Here is a 19,315-nt window from a genome sequence, read left to right as displayed (position 1 = left end):
TAAAATAAGGTTTTCTTGAACACCAGCACGGGGATCCTGTGAGTCTGATAACTGAGATGGCTACTAAGTGACCAACAGGCAGGTAGAGTACACATTGCAGATATGCTGGACAAAAGGATTCAAATTGGGCAGGATGGATCAGGACAATGCGAGATTCCATCGCACCAAGAACAGCGTGCAATTTAAAACTCATGGTTTATTTCTGGAATTTTCCACTTAATATTTTCAGACTGACTGCAATTAACTGGATAGCTGGAAACTCAAAGTGAAAGCACAGATGGGGGAGAAAACTACTGTAGTTGGGTATTTACCAAGTAAACCTGCAACGTTTAGCTAAAATATACAATACTTTTGGCTTAAAAATTACTACCAATTCCCCAGTTCCCTGAATGGTTCTTAGCCTATAACCAAAGGCCAGTTTTTAAAAGGAAAAGCTACACAAAACCTATTGACGGTGTTATTTTTCGTAAGTCTTTATTCTGTCTTACCTGGAAATAACTTACAAAAATAAAATACTTAATGAAATTTGTGTGCCCTGGAATTTACTACTGTTTATGTCATAAAATCTAACTTTAGATCAAAACTGCCTAAGACTTCAAAGGACTCAGAAGCATTCTGTAATCTACATTTGTGTTTTACATCAGATTTCTATTTTTTTCTGGAAAAGTAGCTAGCCTTTCTTCTTTTATAACTAAATTCAATAAAACTACACAACTCAAAGTCATGATTATCTCACTAACACTTTTAAAAACATATTAAAGTAGTCCCAATTCTAACATTGTAAGAGGTAAAAGATAATTTCAAAGTAGTGAGTTTTTATTTGCTATTTGTAAAATTCAATTCACATTTTAAAATGACTTACATATGCTTCATCAACATGATCCCTACTGTGTTGAGCTAGGAAAATGTAGTAAGATAAACTTACATTACTTTTTTGCAGAACCAAACTCTGGATTACCAAGTGAACCCAGTATTTCCTACCTTGCCACAGGTTCTACATTTTGTGTAAAGGTAGTTTGGGTCTACCAATACTGGTAAGCCTACCATTTAATTTAGATGAGTATTAGACCACTAATGAAGACTGGCAAGAAAAATCTAAAATACATATGGTCTCTACTACCAGTTATTAAATTTGTCTCACAGGCTTTAGGTCTATTTCCATATGTATTTATTCCATGCACATTCCCTGCAAATTCTGTTTAAATACTCTATAAAAAAAAAATCAGACTTCTCTGAGCAGGTGACTCATTTAAGCTGAATACCACTAATTGAAACCACCATGTTTTTAGAGACCTTTGGTCAAAAATGTCAAAATGTTTCCATCCTCAAACAAAAGACAAATGATTTTTGATAAAGTCTAGTATTTATTAAATTATAAATTTTGTAACCAAAAAGAAAACGATCAAGAGAAACTTCAAACTACAAGGACTAGACAGCAAAGTCTATGGGAACGCCATGAATATGTTACAGACAAGATTATGAAACATAAATTATTAGGTGTTTTCTTTACATTTCCATTTCAGTAACTTTACTATTAAATAGTTTTTGTCTATTTTAAAACCCCAAATTCACATGTATTCTCACATTAATTAAGCTTCCTGTTAAAACTGATACCAGACATCTCATAGGTGCCAAATTTTAGTAATGGCTTTATGTCAATCCATGCAGGAAAGTAAGTAAGACAAAATGCAAAAGTCAGATGGGACCATTAATGCACAGATAATACATACACGCTGGCCAAAAGAACTGAATTTTTTAAAACTATAAAATAAACAGACTTCAAGAAAACTGGGTTATTACTAAACAGCTCTCAACTATTAACACCCAAGTTCCTTAAATAAATTTCTCAACAGACATGTTAGACTGGACATTTTAATTATAGGTCTATCCTTCCTATACCCCTTCCCACCCCAACTCCCAAAATGTACTACTAGGGATGAGTATAATGTTATGTGGGCAGAAATTTACAGATAACCATTTTAACCTTGAGCATGGAGCTGAAGACTTTTATTTAAACCTCAGTTACTGTGCACTGTCCATCAGGCCTTCTAGATCTGACACTGGCACTCACTGTTCCACCCCCTGCTAGTGATCCATCAGTTATTGATCGATCTGATCGATCAGATACTGTCTGGTTTGCATTAGGAACCAAAAGTCTCTGTTGGGTCAAGGAGTGTTGTGCAACAAGTGCTGACACATCCTCACTATCACTACTGGCATCTGATTCAGTTTCTTCAATGGAGGTGTCTGGTGCCGGTACCCTGCCTGAAGATGGTAATTCACGATCTTCTTCTCCTTCCCCCCTATGACTCCTTTCAGCCAGGCTGTCTCCACTGAGTTGTAAATGAGCAAAAGAGTCTTCCAGAGAAGTGCTTGCATCGGGGGATGGTGTCACAGGGCTCGTTAACTGACCATCTACTGACGTCAGGGGCCTCACAGACGAAGACACTAGCGGCTGAACAGAAGCTCCACTCTGTGCCGATACACTGTCCGCTCCATCAGCAGAGCTCTCTCTTGCTAGGTTTACGGTGTTGGCATCACAGTCCAGCCTAAGTCCGGCCACTCCCTTCTTTGGTATATCTATTATGTCCCGCTTCATCTTCCTGCGACGTCCATGTTCATTTCGCCTATATTGAACCATATTTTCAAGATCAGCAACATACAGAAACCCGGCAATTAACATTTCAGTGCTCTTTTTACCTTTGGAAAAAGCATCTTCCAGCTCCCTACTCGTGCGTTCATCGTACTGCCACCACCCGTTTCTTCCTTCATAATACCAGGCATATTCACCATTTCCTCTACTTGCTGCCTTGAGTTCTTCTGGTGACAATAAGGTTGGCTTGTCAAGGAAATCCTCAGGAATTTCTTGTCGACAGAGGGCACATCGCTTTCCAAGCCATGAAGCTCCCTTTACACACAGATAGCAGAAAACATGCTTACAAGGCAGACTGACGGGGTGAACACATGTTTGCAGACAAATGGCACATTCAGGGACAGTTAGAGAAGGTGCAGTATTAGCACAGGATTCATTCGCTTTCCTGTTTGTAGGAAGCATGTTTACTGAGTGATCAATTTCACCACAGCCAGCCATCCTAAGAAAATGAAAGAAAATACATATATGAAAATCATGTTTTAACTCTTAAATCAACGATTCAGAAACAATTATTAAACACCTATTATATGCAAGCCACATACCAGACAATGAATGGGGGTACAAAAGTGAAAAACTCTAACTTGTACAGAAAAACCTTTTTGGTTTGTATGTCACTGATTTTTACTTGGGCGTGGTGGTGGTGGGGGGCAATAAGGCATACAAATGTTAAGCCAAAAGTAAAAAAATACAAGTAAGGTATAGATTGATTTTAAATAAATATACCATTTCTATTCAGTCACAGACCTTGTAAGATAGAACTACGAGCAAAGATTTTAAAATGCACAGTCCACTCTACACTGACTTTGACAATCAGTCTGGAAAGTAGTTAGAGAAACAGAAAATAGCTGTAAGTCATTCAGATGACGATTACAGAAAGTGATGGTTTTGTAACCTTTTAGTTACTAAGTGTCAATTTTGCAAATATTACCACATGACAATATGCTTTTGGTACTTGACAAGTATACCATATGAAATTAAGACTAAAGCTGAAATCCCAGAAGTTCCTTATCCTTGCTGTAAATCTGAAAACACTGGTTAAACTGCATTCTCTCTCTGTGAAACAACTCTTTTAATGACCTCTTTTTGTTGTGACCTTTTTCTAAGCTATGTGCTCTTCTTGCTGTACTCTTTCAAGATGCCCTCATCTATTCTCAGGGCTTCAACTGTTACCTATACACAAATGATTCACAATTGACATCACCAGCCCAGATCTCTCTTTTCAGCCCTAGCCCTAATCACCTATTTTAGATCTCTTCATGGATGCCTTGAAGGCACAAAAACTAAACTCAAGATCTGTTTCCTCCTTATTTACTCCTTAAAGCCGCCCCTCCCCCCTGTGACACCCCTAACCATCTGCTTTTACAAGCTAGAAATCCATAATTGGAACTGCCCTTCTCTTACCCTTCTCCCCTCCAAAACATCAGAAAGTCTTATCAATTTTATCTCCTAAATATTTCCTGAATCATCTACTATCCATCTCTACACCTCCCTATCCACCAAGTAAACTGTTTAATTATTGTGTATGCCTTTTAATTTGTTCATCCATATCCCCCTTGTTGATTTTACAATAAAGACCAGGATCTGTATGCCCTGTATGGTCTGGCCCCTACCTCATCTCACATGTAACTTCCCCTGGATCAGCCTTGTAGCTACACTGGCCAATCTGAAGTAGAGAAACAGAAAATAGCTGAAAGTAATTCAGATGGCAAGTAGTTCAGATGACTTTGTAACCCAGACATAGTCTAACTCCTTGACAGCTGGCACCTACACTATCTGAACTACAGGATTAAAAAAATATAGACAGATAACATATGAATAGAATTAAATAAAATACATATTTACCCTAATTGTGAAGAAAAATGCTTACTGGTTTCACTTTTATATATATGTATATATATGTGTGTGTATATATATATATATACACACACACACACATATATTTTTTTATTGATTTTAGTGAGGAACGGAGTGGGAGAGAGAGAAACATCAATGATGAGAGGAATCATTGATCGGCTGCCTCCTGCATGCCCCCAACTGGGGATCAAGCCCACAACTTGGGCATATGTCCTTGACCGGAATGGAACCCAAAACCCTTGTCTGCAGGCCGATGCTCTATCCACTGAGCCAAACCAGCTAGTACTGGTTTCACTTTTTATGAAATTCTCAACACTAAGAATCACATGGTCACACTTTTAATGAGTGTACATAATCAAGGCATCATACTGGAAAAGACTAAATAATAGAAAATAACTAAAACTGGAGATTACAGTGAATTCTCTCTGAATTAAGGTGCAATAATTTACAATAATTATTAAAATTAATTAAAAATTCAGTTCAGTGAAACAAGGTTTTAGTAACTAGTGTTTTATAACCCAGTAAGTCCCTCGTAGTTATAAAAGCTGATACTGTCTACCTAACTTGGTTATTTAAGTAAATAAGTTGCTATGTAAAGAGAAAGTAGAACCTAGAAGAAACTGTAGATCTTTCTAGTTTTTTAGCCTTCAAAGAGCAAATTCTGTCTTCAGTTTCACTTTTTTAGGAAGACTTTCCTCTGAGATTTTGGGAAATCTACATTAGCAATAATTTAATGTAAATAAGATTGCTAACTCAATAAAACATCTAAAAAATCAATACAAAATGCTCATATTATATTAACTGGAAATGATAGATATTTGATTTATTGCATTTTATACCAGTACACTTAATTTACTGTAGCTTTGGAAAAACGATGATGCCATACTTACATTTCTATTACAGATCTCACAGATGCTTGTCACAAAAATAAAACATCATTTTCACATCCATTAGCCAGTTTGTAGTATTTTCTCTTCAAGGCTGGTTCATTCTGTGCTGCAAAAGAAAAATTTTAAACATCAAGTTCTCTACAGACTAATTAAATTAAGATCACCAAATTAATTAAATTTTGCACGATCCTTTCATTTACATAATTCAGTGGCAAATTTTACCTTACAAGTGAAAAAATTTCAAGACAATGATGCCTGCTTTCACCACTGCTATTCAACATTATACTAGAATTGAAAAGACATTAAAAGACATACAAATTGCTAAGAAAGAAGTTAATCTACCTTATTTGCAGAGATAGTAAAACTGTTTCTATTCTCTATATTGAAAATCTCAAAGAATCCACAAGAAAGCGACTAGAGCTAGTAAACAAATTCAGCAGCAGGTTGCAAGTTCAGGGCACAAAAAAGCCAGTGTTGTTTCTATATCTAGCAGTCAACAATCCAGAAAGGAATTCAAGAAAGGAATTCTATTTACAGTGGTATCTAAAAGAATAAAAAACTGAGGAATCCACTTCACCAAGGAGATGGAAGACTTGTACAATGAAAACTAGAAAACACTGCTGGGAGAAATTAAAGAGCTAAATAAATGGACAGACAACCTGTGTTCATGAATTAGAAGACCATGAAGATGACAATACTACACAAAATGATGTACAGATTCAACATAATTCTTATAAAAACTCCAACAACCATTTTTGCAGAAATGGAAAAGGCAATCTTCAAATTCATATATAACCAAGACAATCTTGAAATAGAAGAACAAACCTGGAGAACTCACATTTCTGAATTTCAAAACTTACTACAAAGCTACAGTAATCAAGACAATGTGGTATTGGCCTAACAATAGACAAATGATGCAATAAAAGAGTCCAGAAATAAACCCATATATCTATGGCCAATTGATTTTCAAAAAGGGTGCCAAGTCCATTCAATGGGGGAAAAACAGTCTCAACAACTGAATTTCCACATGCAAAAAAATGAAATCAGACCCCCATTTACAAAATTAACTCAAAATGGATCAATAACCCTAATGTAAGAGATAAAACCACACAACTCTTAGTAGAAAACATAGGAGTAAATCTCCGTAATCTTGGATTTGTCAATGGATTCCTAGATGCGACACCAAAAGCATGAGTAACAAAATTAAAAATTGATAAATTTGACTTCATCAGAATTAAAACTTTGGGGCATCAAAAGACACTGTCAAACAAGCAAAATGACAACCTAGAGAATGGGAGACAATTTTTATCAATCACCTCTCTGAAAAGGGCTTAATCTCCAGAATATAAAAAGAACTTCTACAACTTAACAACAGAAAGACCCCCTCCCCCCAAAAAAAATTTAAAAATGGGCAAAAGACTCTTTTCAAAGAAGATTTATAAATGGCCAATAAGTATAGGTAAAGGTGCTCAACATTATTAGTCATTAGAAATATAAATGAAAATCATAATTACATGCCATTCCACATCTATTTGGATGGCTACAATTTAAACAAACAAACAAAACAAACATATGTAACAAGCATTGGTGAGGATGGAGAAATTGGAACCCTCGTACATTGTTGATGGGAATGAAAAATAGTACAGCCACTGTGGTAAAGTTTGGTGGTTCCTCAAAAAAGTTAAACATAAGATTGCCATGTAATTCCACTCCTAGGTATATATCCAAAGGAACTAAAAACAGGGACTCACATACTTGTACATCAATGTTCATTGCAGAACTTTCACAAAAGTAAACAAACAAACAAAAAACCCCACCAAAAACCAAAACGGTGAGCATAACACAAGTGCCCAATAACAGAAGAATGGATAAACAATATGGCATAGAAATACAATGCAATATTAGTCAGCCATAAAAAGAAATGAAGTTCTGACACATGCTACAACATTGATGAACCTTGAAAACATTATGGTAAGTGAAATAGGCCAGACACAAAAGGACAAATGTACAATCCTACTTACATGAATATTAAAAATAGGCAAATTAAGAGACAAAGTAGATTAGCGATTACCAGGGGCCAGAAAGGGTAGAGTTTCTGATTAAGGTGATGAAAATGTATTCTATAGCCATTGCCTTCTTCAAGGAAGTAGTGTATGCAAAAACAAGCTCATCACAGTAAGACCTCCTGCTATTTATATGAATGTCCAAGTTTACAACTATTAAGCCAACCTTCTCAAGGTGCCTCTTGTCCAGAGAATCCAGACTCACTAACCAAACATCACCTCACAGTCATTAATTCCCTTTCTTCACATTTAATATTTCCTCCTTCTACTTCACCAAGCATCATATGACAGAGAACTTAGAATCAAGCACACATGATGAGTGAAGAGCTGATGGGTCTCACAGTAACCACAAGCTAGGAGAAACTTGAGTCTCTTTTTACTTCCATGTGCCTCTATCATAGTGTGGGAATCTATCTCACTTTAAAATCTGGTATTTTAGTGTTTAAAAGACAAATGTTTTAAACATGATATACTGTATGTCCTTAAAATACAAGTCAGCTTATCCCACCAATTTAACAAAACAAATAATCTGTTTCAAAACTAGAGAATTTCTAAAGTAACTAACTAAAAAGGGTTTCTAAATAACGTTTTTGTTTTACTTTGACTTTAGAACTTAGTCTTTACATGATAGGACTACAGGCCTGATTCTCCCTCCACCCCATCCTTTTTCTTTACCATCTACAACTTCAAGTTGCCTACACTTCAAGGGCACCAGAGAAGACTCCATTCACTTCCCTCTTGCAGCCTACTCAAAAAAGAAACTGTCCATTGTCACATACAAGATAGGAGGAAACATTCTACTATTCTAATAGCATTACTCACTATTGGTTCTTCTCTTCATGCTTAACTCCTGACACATCACTATGAATCTATTTAAATATCCCTGAGAATGAATCATCCAACACCTAACTCAGAGGTTTTTAAACTTGCCCCAGTGAGGCTGCTTGTTCAAAATATGCATTCTTTGGTCCTAACCCTCGAGATTCTAGGCCAATAGACATGGATGAAACCCAGGAATCTCGCTTCAAGTGATACTGATTCAAGTAATGCTTCAAACACAATTATGAGAAACAGTGTCCTCAGTTTTTAGTTCCTAAAGTCTTGAATTCAAAGGACTTCGCCCCCTTCCTCCAGAAACAAAATATGATGGCCACATTTGGAATCAGATGCCACCTAAAACTTCTGCCTCTCTAAAATCTTAATCTCATTCTCAGACCACAAGCTCTGGTCCTTCTGGCTCACTTACTCATTCACACACCTGCTCATTAATTTCACAGGGACTTCCAGTCTCTTGACCATCACCTTTCCTTTATCCAATTCCTTCTCATTTTCTTTCCTGCCGAATCTGGAGCCCAAGCATTTTAACTTAACAGTACCCTTGGTTCCCTCATATCTGTCTCCGCTCTATACACAAACTCCTATCCCTGTGTAAATCTTAACAATGTGACATCTCAGCTTCCATGCCTTAACAAATGAATGTGTGCTAATGGAGAAAACAGAAAATTCTTTTTCTCACCCATTCTCCAACCAACCACATCAAATTCGGTCAACTTTTACACCCAACTCCTTTGTAATCTATCTCTACTCTCTTGCCATTGCTAATTCTCTAGTTTAGATATGTATCATTTCTCATCTAGATTATTGTACAGCCTGATTATCTTGCTTCAGTATCACCCCTCAAATTTATTCACTAAGCCTATGAATGATATACTTAAAAGCCAAAATGGACCTCCCATATGTGAAGCTCTCCAGGGGTCCTCAAAACTACGGCCTGCGGGCCACATGCGGCCCGCCGAGGACATTTATCCTGCTTAGCAGCTGACTCGTCCCGGGCCCGCAGTGCGCATAGGAATTTGTTCATAGTTTTTTTTTTTTTAAACTATAGTCCGGCCCTCCAACGGTCTGAGGGACAGTGAACTGGCCCCCTGTTTAAAAAGTTTGAGGACCCCTGCAACTCTCCAACCTATACAATAAAAGCTCCTTAGGACAACATTCATAGGCCTTAATGACCTGAAACCTATACAGATCTCTAGTATTATCCATTTCCCACAGCCACTCTAACAGACTAACATTCTAGTTATACCACATTACTCACAGTTCTCCAAACTTCCTTTTGTAATTCTGCATTTCCTCCTGTCTGGCATAGTCTGTTTTACAACTTATTAATGCCACTGTCACTTCCTCTGACTATCTCCAAAAAATTGTTCATTCACCTCTATTTTGTACAGTCTTCTTCTATTAAACCATAAACTCCCTGAGGTTAGGGACTGTTTTTATATCTCTAAGTGGCTAGTACAATGCCGATCAATTTTGTTGACTTAAACTGTTATTTCTTGGATGAATGAAAAGCTAATTTTTAAAATAATTGTTAAGAGAAATAAAATATCAAAAAATAACTAAACTTATTTACTTACATATCACAACATTTGAGTCTAACTGTGAACAAGGCACTCAGCCACAAAAATATAGAAAGATATTTAAGTTCTAATCCTTTTTTTAAAGAGCTTAAAGCCTAACAGCAGGAATTACTACATTTACAAATGTAACATTCAAGCCATCTTTATATCTTTTGACAAGCACAAGATTTACCTAACTATTGTTCACTGACAACGAATTCTCCAGAATGCAGATAAAAATCCATGAATAAAACCAATTTTAGTAAATCTTGCAAGCTACAGTAACTTTTCCAATTTTTATATCCTATGGATAATTTTCACAGTAGACTCTAAATGGATAGTAACAATTAGGGGAAGAAAAATGAATAAAAATCCATATAGTAATCTAGATATTAGATATTAGCTATGCAAACTGTGATCCCCAACCAGTGTCAGTATTACCTGGGTACCTTACAAATGAAAAGTCTGGATCCAAGTGATTCATAAGCATATTAAAGTTTGGAAGCACTATTAGACCCACATCACTGAATGCTCAAAACAACCCTGTGATATATGACTATACCCAATTAGAAATAATGAAACCCAATTTCACAAGGATTTGATCCAAAATCAATACTGGGTGATGGGATTCAAATTAAGTATCTTAAAAAAATTTTTTTTTCTTCAATGTACTGTATCTCAGAGAAAAGGTCTAAAAATTCAAATTTTCTATTAGCCATATTAAGAATAAAAAAACCAGTAAAATTAATTTAGAAGTATATTTTATTTAACCTAGTATATTCAAAACATTGCCATTTCCACATATATTCAGTACAAAGAAATTATTAATGTGAAATTTTACATTCTTATGTGTGTGTGTGTGTGTGTGTGTACACTCTTTCAAATCCAGTGTGTTTTTTACACTTACATAGCATAACTCCATTCAGACTAGCCACATATCAAGTGCTCAATAGCTCCATGTGGTTAGTGGCTACCATACTGGACAGTTCAGGTTTAGAATGCTTTGTATGTTAACAATTATTCTTTAATACAAAACTGGCTATTTACTAAAAGACTCTCTAAATACAGAAAATGAACTCCATGTTACTTTGCGCACATCCTTGCTGGCACAGATAAAAAGAAAATGTGCATATTCTATTGAGATCAAAATTGAGAGGTTTAGGTAGTCCCAATTCTGCCAAACTGACCCATTAACTCTAACCTCTGCAAATGGGTAGAAAGTAGGGCATGGAATGTTAACATTCAGAAGGACATGTGAAATAGCCCTCAGAAATCATCTACCTTTGAAATCCAAGATTTTTTTCTTAAATGGGGGGAAGAAGCGTTTACTTTCAACCAAAAAGCCAAAAATAGTATAGTGTAATTCTAACTACAGGCCAGAAATAATTTGGCAAACATAAGTAATTCAAACATACATACTAGTAAGTCCTACTGCAATGAACGATTTGTAAATTATACACCAAATTCAATACAATTTGTGAATCACTATAGTAAACTTTACACAAAATCTTAACATGCAAATATCAATTAGTTAATATGTTAATATTCCTTCTCTAGAAAGATAACATAAAAAGTACAAAAAGAAAAGATTTAAAACTAAATTAAGATTATTTCCCTCCCTTAACAATTCTGGAGGGGAAAAAAAAGTGAGAAAGTATATTTAAAAATATATGAAGGAGTTTAGAGATCATCAGTGACTTGACATAATTCACCCACTCAACTAAATAACTGAAAAATGAAGTAATATTGTATTATTTATATCTTACAAATATTATTATTTATATCACACTTCTATTATTTGCATATACTGTTATTTTTTTCTGAAAATATCTAGTATCTACACTAATAAGAGTAACATGCACATTAACCACCACTCAGCTACACCCACAAGCCACGCCCACCAGCCAATCAGGAGCAAGTATGCAAATCAACCCAACCAAGATGGCGGCCTGCCATGGAGCAAGCAGGAGGCTTGGGTTTCCCCAGCGATGGAGGAAGCCAAGCTTCCCTTCCGCTCTGTCTGGCCCTGGCCTCCGCTCAAGGCTACAAAGTTTCAATTATTATTGAAGATAAATAAATCCCAACAAAAATGGCTGCGGCCACGGAGCGAGCAGGAGGCTTGGGTTTCCCCGGCAATGGAGGAAGCCAAACTTCCTGGCTGGCCCTGGCCTCTGCTCAAGGCTACAAAGTTTCAATTGTAGAAGATAAATAAATCCCAGATCCCAGGGTCTCCACTTGGGTTGCCAGGGGGCGTGGCTGGCCTGCAAACCACCACAGGCCCCTCACCTAGGCCACCTCATGCCCCAAGGGAACCCCCACCCTGATCCGGGACACCCTTCAGGGCAAACCAGCAGGCCCCCACCCGTGCACCAGGCCTCTATCCTATCAAATAAGAGTAATATGAAAATTGACAATCACTCCAACACACAAGATGGCTGCCCCTATGTGGTCAAAGATTCTGCCTCCATGTGGACACAAGGTGGCCGCCACAAGATGGCCAGCAGGGGAGGGCAGTTGTGGGCGATCATGCCAGCAGGGGAGGGCAGTTGGGAGGGACTAGGCTGGCAGAGGAGAAAAGTTGGGGGTGACCAGGCCTGCAGGGAAGGGCAGTTGTGGGGGACCCAGGCTGCAGGGGAAAGCAGTTGGGGGGGTGGGGGGGGAACCAGGCCTGCAGGGGAGGGCAGTTAGGGGCAATCAGGCTGTCAGGGGAGTGGTTAGGGAGTGATCAGGCTGGCAGGCAGAAGTGGTTAGGGGCAATCAGGAAAGCAGGCAGGCGAGCAGTTGGGGGCCAGCAGTCCTGGATTGTGAGAGGGATGTCCAACTGCCCGTTTAGGCCCGATCCTACCGGGATCGGGCCTAAACAGGCAGTCGGATATCTCTCGAGGGGTCCCAGATTGGAGAGGGTGCAGGCTGGGCTGAGGGACACCTTCCCCCCCACCCCCCGTGCACGAATTTCATGCACAGGGCCTCTAGTTAGTTATAATTCCACTTTTCAAGTCAGTCATAAGGTGAAAACAAAAAAATCAAGTTTATTTTTCAGATAGTAGATTCAAATGAATATCTTTTTAAAGAACCAAAGAAAAAGATAAGCATACACTAGTAACAGTTATCAAATTATAGAGATTTGAAGAATTCCTGTATTTTCTAATTAAACATTTTCTAATGTTTAATAGTTTTTACTGTTTATTCAAAATACATAGAAGAGGAAAATATTTTATATAAAATTTATCAATGACAGAATAGAAAAATACTTCAAACCTTCCAATTTTTTGTTATACAAACTTAAAAAAAAAAAAAAAAAAAAAAGCAAGGACCAGTAAAAGGACTAAAGATGGGCTGTAATTTAGCATATACATCTTGGATTTCTTAAGAGTCCCAAACTGAGATGTAACTAAATGCCCTAATTTTTCCATTTTTAGCTTTCCCTCTCATCCTCTGTTAAAACTCAACTTACAGAAAGCACAGGTTATACCAGGAAACTTGAAAACTCATTTCAACTACATGGGGGTCCAATACTTTATTTTAAAGAATTATTTCCCTTATTGTATAGCACTTCATTTAAAAAACATTACTGGATGGCTACCTATAGCCTTCACAATCTTCATACTCAAGCATTAAACTTTTACATTTTCACCCCCAAAATGCAGGTTGGCTCTGCATTTTAACAAAACATGAAATGTAAATGTGAACAAATATTGTCTTTTAATCGTATCAAACAGGAATTTCATAGCCTACAATTATTTTGTAAATAAGAAAGGCTCTGCTGCTAATTATCTGTGCGACCTTGGTCATGTCATAACTCCCATGTCTTAGTTATTTCACCCTACTCTCTTCTGTAATTCTAAATACTTTAATTAACATTCACTTAACAGCAGGTCTTGTTTTAATTAACCCAAAAGGTAATAAGCCATGAACACTAAATAGTCCATAAATAAGCACATGTGGTTGCAGCAGAATGTTAACAAGATGGTTTTCATACCCACAAAGATTGCTCTTAATTCAGCCTGTTGTTTCACAAATTCAGGTTCCTTAGGCACAATCAGAAGCCAGGCAAGAGAATGTAAAAGGTTCAGCACCTCCTGTTACTACACTGGAAAAAAGCAAGCACTGAAATACCTACTGACAGCATGCATGTCAGGTGTTTCATGCTAGTAAATGGCTAATACATAATACTATCTAAACAGGTCAATATCGTGAAAAGAAAAGATTTAATACCATCATTCTTTTCTAACGAGTTAGGAAATCATTTTTTAATCATTAAAAAATACCTGCGCCATTCTTCTGACAATTCATGTTGGTGGACACTGACAAAATATTTTACCAGTTGAAACATGTCTCCATTTCTTTATTACTTCCTCTCGTCAAATGACCAGCTCTTTAGGAATATAATTTTCCTGATGGTTATATTACTACCAAGATTTAAACAATCAGTAAGTAACAAAACCTGCAACGGTTTACCATTATTTTCATTTTGGCCACAACTTAGTGGCCCATTTGAAACATAAATTCTAAATCAAAGACTGGGTTTAACAAAATGCTCCCATTTCAGATATACAAGGCTATAAAACAAACACATCCAAAACCTATTTCTAGAGTGACTTTCACTCTTTCTCTTTAAAATGAGATTTACTTGACCTATTTTCATGTGTTTTTAGAACACCCAGGCACTCATCACAAACAATACTTGCTGGTCATAAAAACATCAAAACCGATATCATGAGCCCTATTTGTGCGGGTCATTTTCTTCATGTGTTCTATATACCACGTCTCTTAAAAAACCCAAATATAGATTCACTTTTAAAAAGAGTCTTAAGTCTTCCAAATTCTGTCATGATATTCTACTTTTCAATGCCAATGTATACTGTCGCATCCTATTTAAAAAGTAAACACACTGGAATGGGGGCAACTGAAATGTCAATCATACAAAGACACACAGTTTTCTAACATTTCTTGGCTCCCTTCTCCCCTCAACTCCAGTGTCAATATTACAAAAAATATTACTTAACAAAATGTACGGACTTCTGAAACCTTGCTCAATAATGCTCACTGAAATGCCAGTTAGGGAAAAGAAATAAAAACATATATAAAAAAAAAAACGGATACCGAGGGGAGGGAAGAGGATGTAGTTGCCAGAATGTGTGTGTCAACTCAAAGCAATGTTGCAGCCTGTCTGCAGACACCTATGGAACATAAAAGAGCGACAACAATGGGAGACCCGTCCTCTTTCAGACTGGATGGGGGGTAGGGAGGGAACTCCGCACCCAGCAACCAGAACAAAGCGACAGCCTCCGCTTTTAAGATGCACTGAGGTTTTTTGGAGGCTCAACCGGTCCTGAGAGATCTCCTAGTTCCGATGCTTTAATCATCATCAAAACTACTTGGAATATGCAGCGCTGGGTTTAAATGGGATAAGGTGGAGGGACTACTCTCCGCGTTAGGCAAGACCCAGACACTGAGCGGGGAGGAGGAGGCAGAGAAGGGAGAGAAAGAGCAGCCAAAGAGACTCCAGAAAAGGACAAAATGCAGGGACTGTACACCCCGGTTGCGATCTAACCCAAGGCCCGGGTAGAGGCCTCCACATGGGAAACAGGGAGCAGGATACCCCCCCAAGCCATCGCCGCCCCTAAGTCCTGAGTCACAAGGACCCCGGGTAGGGGCCTGCCACCCCCGCCGAGGGGAGAGAGGGACCTGGCGGCTACCAAATGCAGCGACGAGGACCCCGGCGGAAGAGGCTGCGCAGTAATGGCCGCTGCTCCGCCTCTCGCACCCGGACCGCGACCGGCTGCGGGCCGTCGCCGGGACAGGGGCTGCGGCGGTGGCCGGCCACGCAGCGCCCGTCACAGTCTTCTCGCCTGCGACAGCAGCTGCGGCGGGGGCGGCCCCAGGGCTGATCGGCCCAGCGCACCCCGCCTCGCGGTGGACAGGGCGGCCGCGACGGCCCAAGGGCGTCCCCCACTACGCACCGGCCCCTGACCCCGCCGCTGGCCCTCCCAGGCCCGCAGCGCAGGGCCGGCCTCGAGCGTGTCGCGGCTAGAGGGGACACCGCAGCCCGTCCCTCCTCTCCCAGGCTAGGACCCCGGAGTGGCTGACTCCCCTCCTGCCCCCTGCGAGGACTAAGCCCCGACTCCCACCTCTCCGGCCACGGCCGCAGCCACCTCGCAGTCTTTTCTCTTCGGCCAGAGCCCGCAGCGGCCGGGAACGCGCGCGGCAGTCATGTGACCGCCCGTCGCGTCGCGGGGGGCGGGCCTTGCGCGCCGGAAGCAGCGCCGCGCACCCGGGAGCTCGCGCCCGCCCCTCCCGCCCTAGTTCCCGGGTCCCTTAAAGCGCACGGCGGGCTGCCCGCCTTGTCCTGCCTTGGCGGGTCTGCGGCTTCACTTTCTGGGGCCTTCTCACTGCCTCTTATTTTGCTTTAGTTGCAATTGGGTGCAGAAGGCTCGGAAAGAGTGCGGGTCCCGCGGAGGGAGCTTTGGGGCCGAGGAAGTAAGACACGCACAGGACCAGCAGGTGGTGCTGCTTAGAAACCCTGCTTCCAGACCCAGAAGAAGCCCTTGGGTTGTGGGAGAAGAGCCATTGCCAAAGATACTGCTTGTTCTCGGTTCAAAAAAAAACAAAACAAAACAAAAAACAAGGTCCTCTAGGTCCGTTCCAATTTATTCATTTTCGGAAAGGTTGAGCAGTTTAATCGGGGAAAATGGATCTTTCTTTTTGGACCCATTTTTCTTAGACTAGGGCAGGGGAAGCTGGAGGAAGAGATTAATTAGCACAAGACTCTAAAACTAAGCAAATGGCTTATTTTGTTACATGCTTGTGGTTTTAAACAACATTTTGGCAATAGCCTCCATTTCATTTTAGCATATACTTTTATCTTTTGTGGAACTGATGGTACTGTCTTAATATGTAGTAAAATGAAGAGGGTGGAAGAGCATTATTTTTGTCTTTTAAAAGACAAACATTCCATGCCATTATCTTATTGCTTGCAGTGATGTTGCATGTGAGATCTCATTAACTGTTTATTCAAGGTTAGAAATTTTCAGTGTCCGTATATGTACAGACGTGTACATTTTTTCTATTCCTCTGAAATTAATGTATTCAAGGTTCTTATTCATATATATCAATATGTAACCAATTCTTGAATAGTAGTACCATTTTGCTTACTCATGTAAGTAAAAGCAGTATTTTTATAACTTCTTTAAATGTAGCAATATTGAATTGTATGCTCTCCAGGGGATTTAACTTTAATCCCCTATCTTCATGCTCTCCTTAACCATCCAGTTTTACGCCCTCTGCCCTACATATCCCAGGAACACATAATAGCAAAAATTTGATTCCAGCTTGAAAAGATACTACTACTATTAACTAACAATGTGCAAGACTTTATTCTAATCCCTTTACACATATCCTATATAACAAAAGGCTAATATGCAAATCGACCAAACGGCAGAACAACCAGTCGCTATGATGCGCACTGACCACCAGGGGGCAGACGCTCAATGCAGGAACTGCCCCCTGGTGGTCAGTGCGCTCCCACAGGGGGAGCAGTGCTCAGCCAAAGCTGGGCTCATGGCTGGCGAGCGCAGCGGTGGTGGCAGGAGCCTCTTCTGCCTCTGCGGCAGCGCTAAGGATGTCCAACTGACAGGGAGCGGGCCTAAGCCCTCAGTTGGACATCCCCTGAGGGCTCCTGGACTGTGAGAGGGTGCAGGCCAGGCTAAGGGACCCCCCCCCTCAGAGTGCATGAATTTTATGCACCGGGCCTCTAGTTAGTTCATAATAAACTATGATGGAGGGACTATTGTTATTCCCATTTTACAGGCACAGCTATAATTTGAATCCAGACAGCAACTGTCAGAGTTCATCTAGTCCAGTTCTTCATTTTGTGATTAAGAAATAGATATAACAGTTAAATGACTTGCTTAAAGACTTTTTTGTTGAAGGTAGAACCTGTTAGGTCTGATCAAATAATTGAATCGATACTGCCCCCTCCCCCCACCCCAGGAACTGACCTTTAGACCACTTCATAACTGACATTCACTTTCTCTTAAACCATATTCCACTTGCTAAGACCGTTATCTTTTCCTTCAGGACCTGCACCCAGAGAATTCTCTATCCAGAAAAAGCCCTCCTAGAGTCCTTTAAAATCTCTGACTCCCTGTCACTGGGTGCTGGTGCCATTTTGGGGCTCATCCCATCTGGTTTTCCAGATGACCTAATCCTATCTAATAAAAGAGTAATATGCAAATTAACCATCACTCTGCTACACCCACAAGCCATGCCCACCAGCCAATCAGGAGCGAGTATGCAAATTAACCCAACCAAGATGGCTGCGGCCACGGAGCGAGCAGGAGGCTTGGGTTTTCCCAGCAATGGAGGAAGCCAAGCTTTCCACACACCCTGGCGGGCCCAGGCCTCCACTCAAGGCTACAAAGTTTCAATTATAGAAGATACATAAATCCCAACAAAAATGGCGGCAGCCAAGGAGCTGGAGAGAGCAGGAGGCTTGGGTTGCCCCCGGCGATGGAGGAAACCTGGCCTGCCTTGGCCTCTGTTACAAAGTTTCAATTATAGAAGATAAATAAATCCCAACAAAAATGACTGCAGCCATGGAGCAAGCAGAAGGCTTGGCTCTGCTCAAGACTACAAAGTTTCAGTTATAGAAGATAAATAAATCCCAGATACAAGGGCCTCTGCTTGGGTCACTGGGGGGGCGTGGCCAGCCTGCAAACCACCACAGGCCCCTCATCCAGGCTGCCCCATGCCCCAAGGCAACCCCCACCCTGATCCAGGATACCCTTCAGGGCAAACCAGCTGGCCTCCACCTGTGCATATGCAAGGAGTGATATGCAAATTGACCATCACTCCAACACACAAGATGGCTGCCCCCATGTAGTCAAAGATGGCTGCCCCCAAGTGGACACAAGATGGCCACCACAAGATGGCCAGCAGGGGAAGGCAGTTCAGAGGGACCAGGCCTGCAAGGGAGAGCAGTTGGGGGCGATCAAGCCTGCAGGGGAGGGCAGTTAGGGGTGACCAGGCCTGCAGGAGAGGGCAGTTAGGGGCAATCAGGCTGGCAGGGGAGCAGTTAGGCATCAATCAGGCTGGCAGGGGAGTGGTTAGGGGGTGATCAGGCTGGCAGGCAGAAGCGGTTAGGGGCAATCAGGAAGGCAGGCAGGCGAGCACTTGGGAGCCAGCAGTCCTGGATTGTGAGAGGGATGTCTGACTGCCCATTTAGGCCTGATCCTGGGCCTAAACGGGCAGTCGGACATCCCTCAAGGGGTCCCAGATTGGAGAGGGTGCAGGCTGGGCTGAGGGACAAACCCCCCCCCCCCGCCTGTGCACAAATTTCATGCACTGGGCCTCTAGTTAATTAATAATTCTTTACCCTTTTTGGCCTCGTGTGTTCCTCCTTCGATGACCCTAACAGAACAAGAATCAGAACACAAGTATGTCTCCTGATTCATAAAT

The 19,315-nt window shown here is 40.5% G+C and overlaps 1 protein-coding gene across 3 annotated transcripts; it reads right to left on the bottom strand.

The window, feature by feature from the left end:
- Positions 1-515: 515 nt before the first annotated feature.
- RNF146 (ring finger protein 146) lies at positions 516-16,301 on the bottom strand. 3 transcript variants are annotated; one of them, XM_080666464.1, is made up of 3 exons: positions 15,988-16,301; positions 5,398-5,503; positions 516-3,092 (listed from the first exon to the last, which is right to left on the bottom strand). In XM_080666464.1, coding segments are annotated over exons 2-3 (1,083 nt in total). In that variant the 5' UTR covers positions 5,400-5,503; positions 15,988-16,301; the 3' UTR covers positions 516-2,011. The 3 variants fall into 3 exon arrangements, with proteins under 3 accessions (XP_080522590.1, XP_080522589.1, XP_080522591.1); XM_080666463.1 differs by having other exon boundaries at positions 667-3,092; positions 5,398-5,498; positions 15,988-16,077; XM_080666465.1 differs by lacking the exon at positions 15,988-16,301 and adding an exon at positions 15,545-15,718 and having other exon boundaries at positions 667-3,092; positions 5,398-5,498.
- Between the last annotated feature and the right edge of the window lie 3,014 nt (positions 16,302-19,315).

Source organism: Plecotus auritus (genome assembly GCF_963455305.1).
Source record: "Plecotus auritus genome assembly, chromosome: 4".
Classification (NCBI taxonomy): Eukaryota; Metazoa; Chordata; class Mammalia; order Chiroptera; family Vespertilionidae; genus Plecotus; species Plecotus auritus.
The sequence above is the reverse complement of the archived record's forward strand: the minus strand, read 5'-3'. Positions and strand labels throughout refer to the sequence as shown.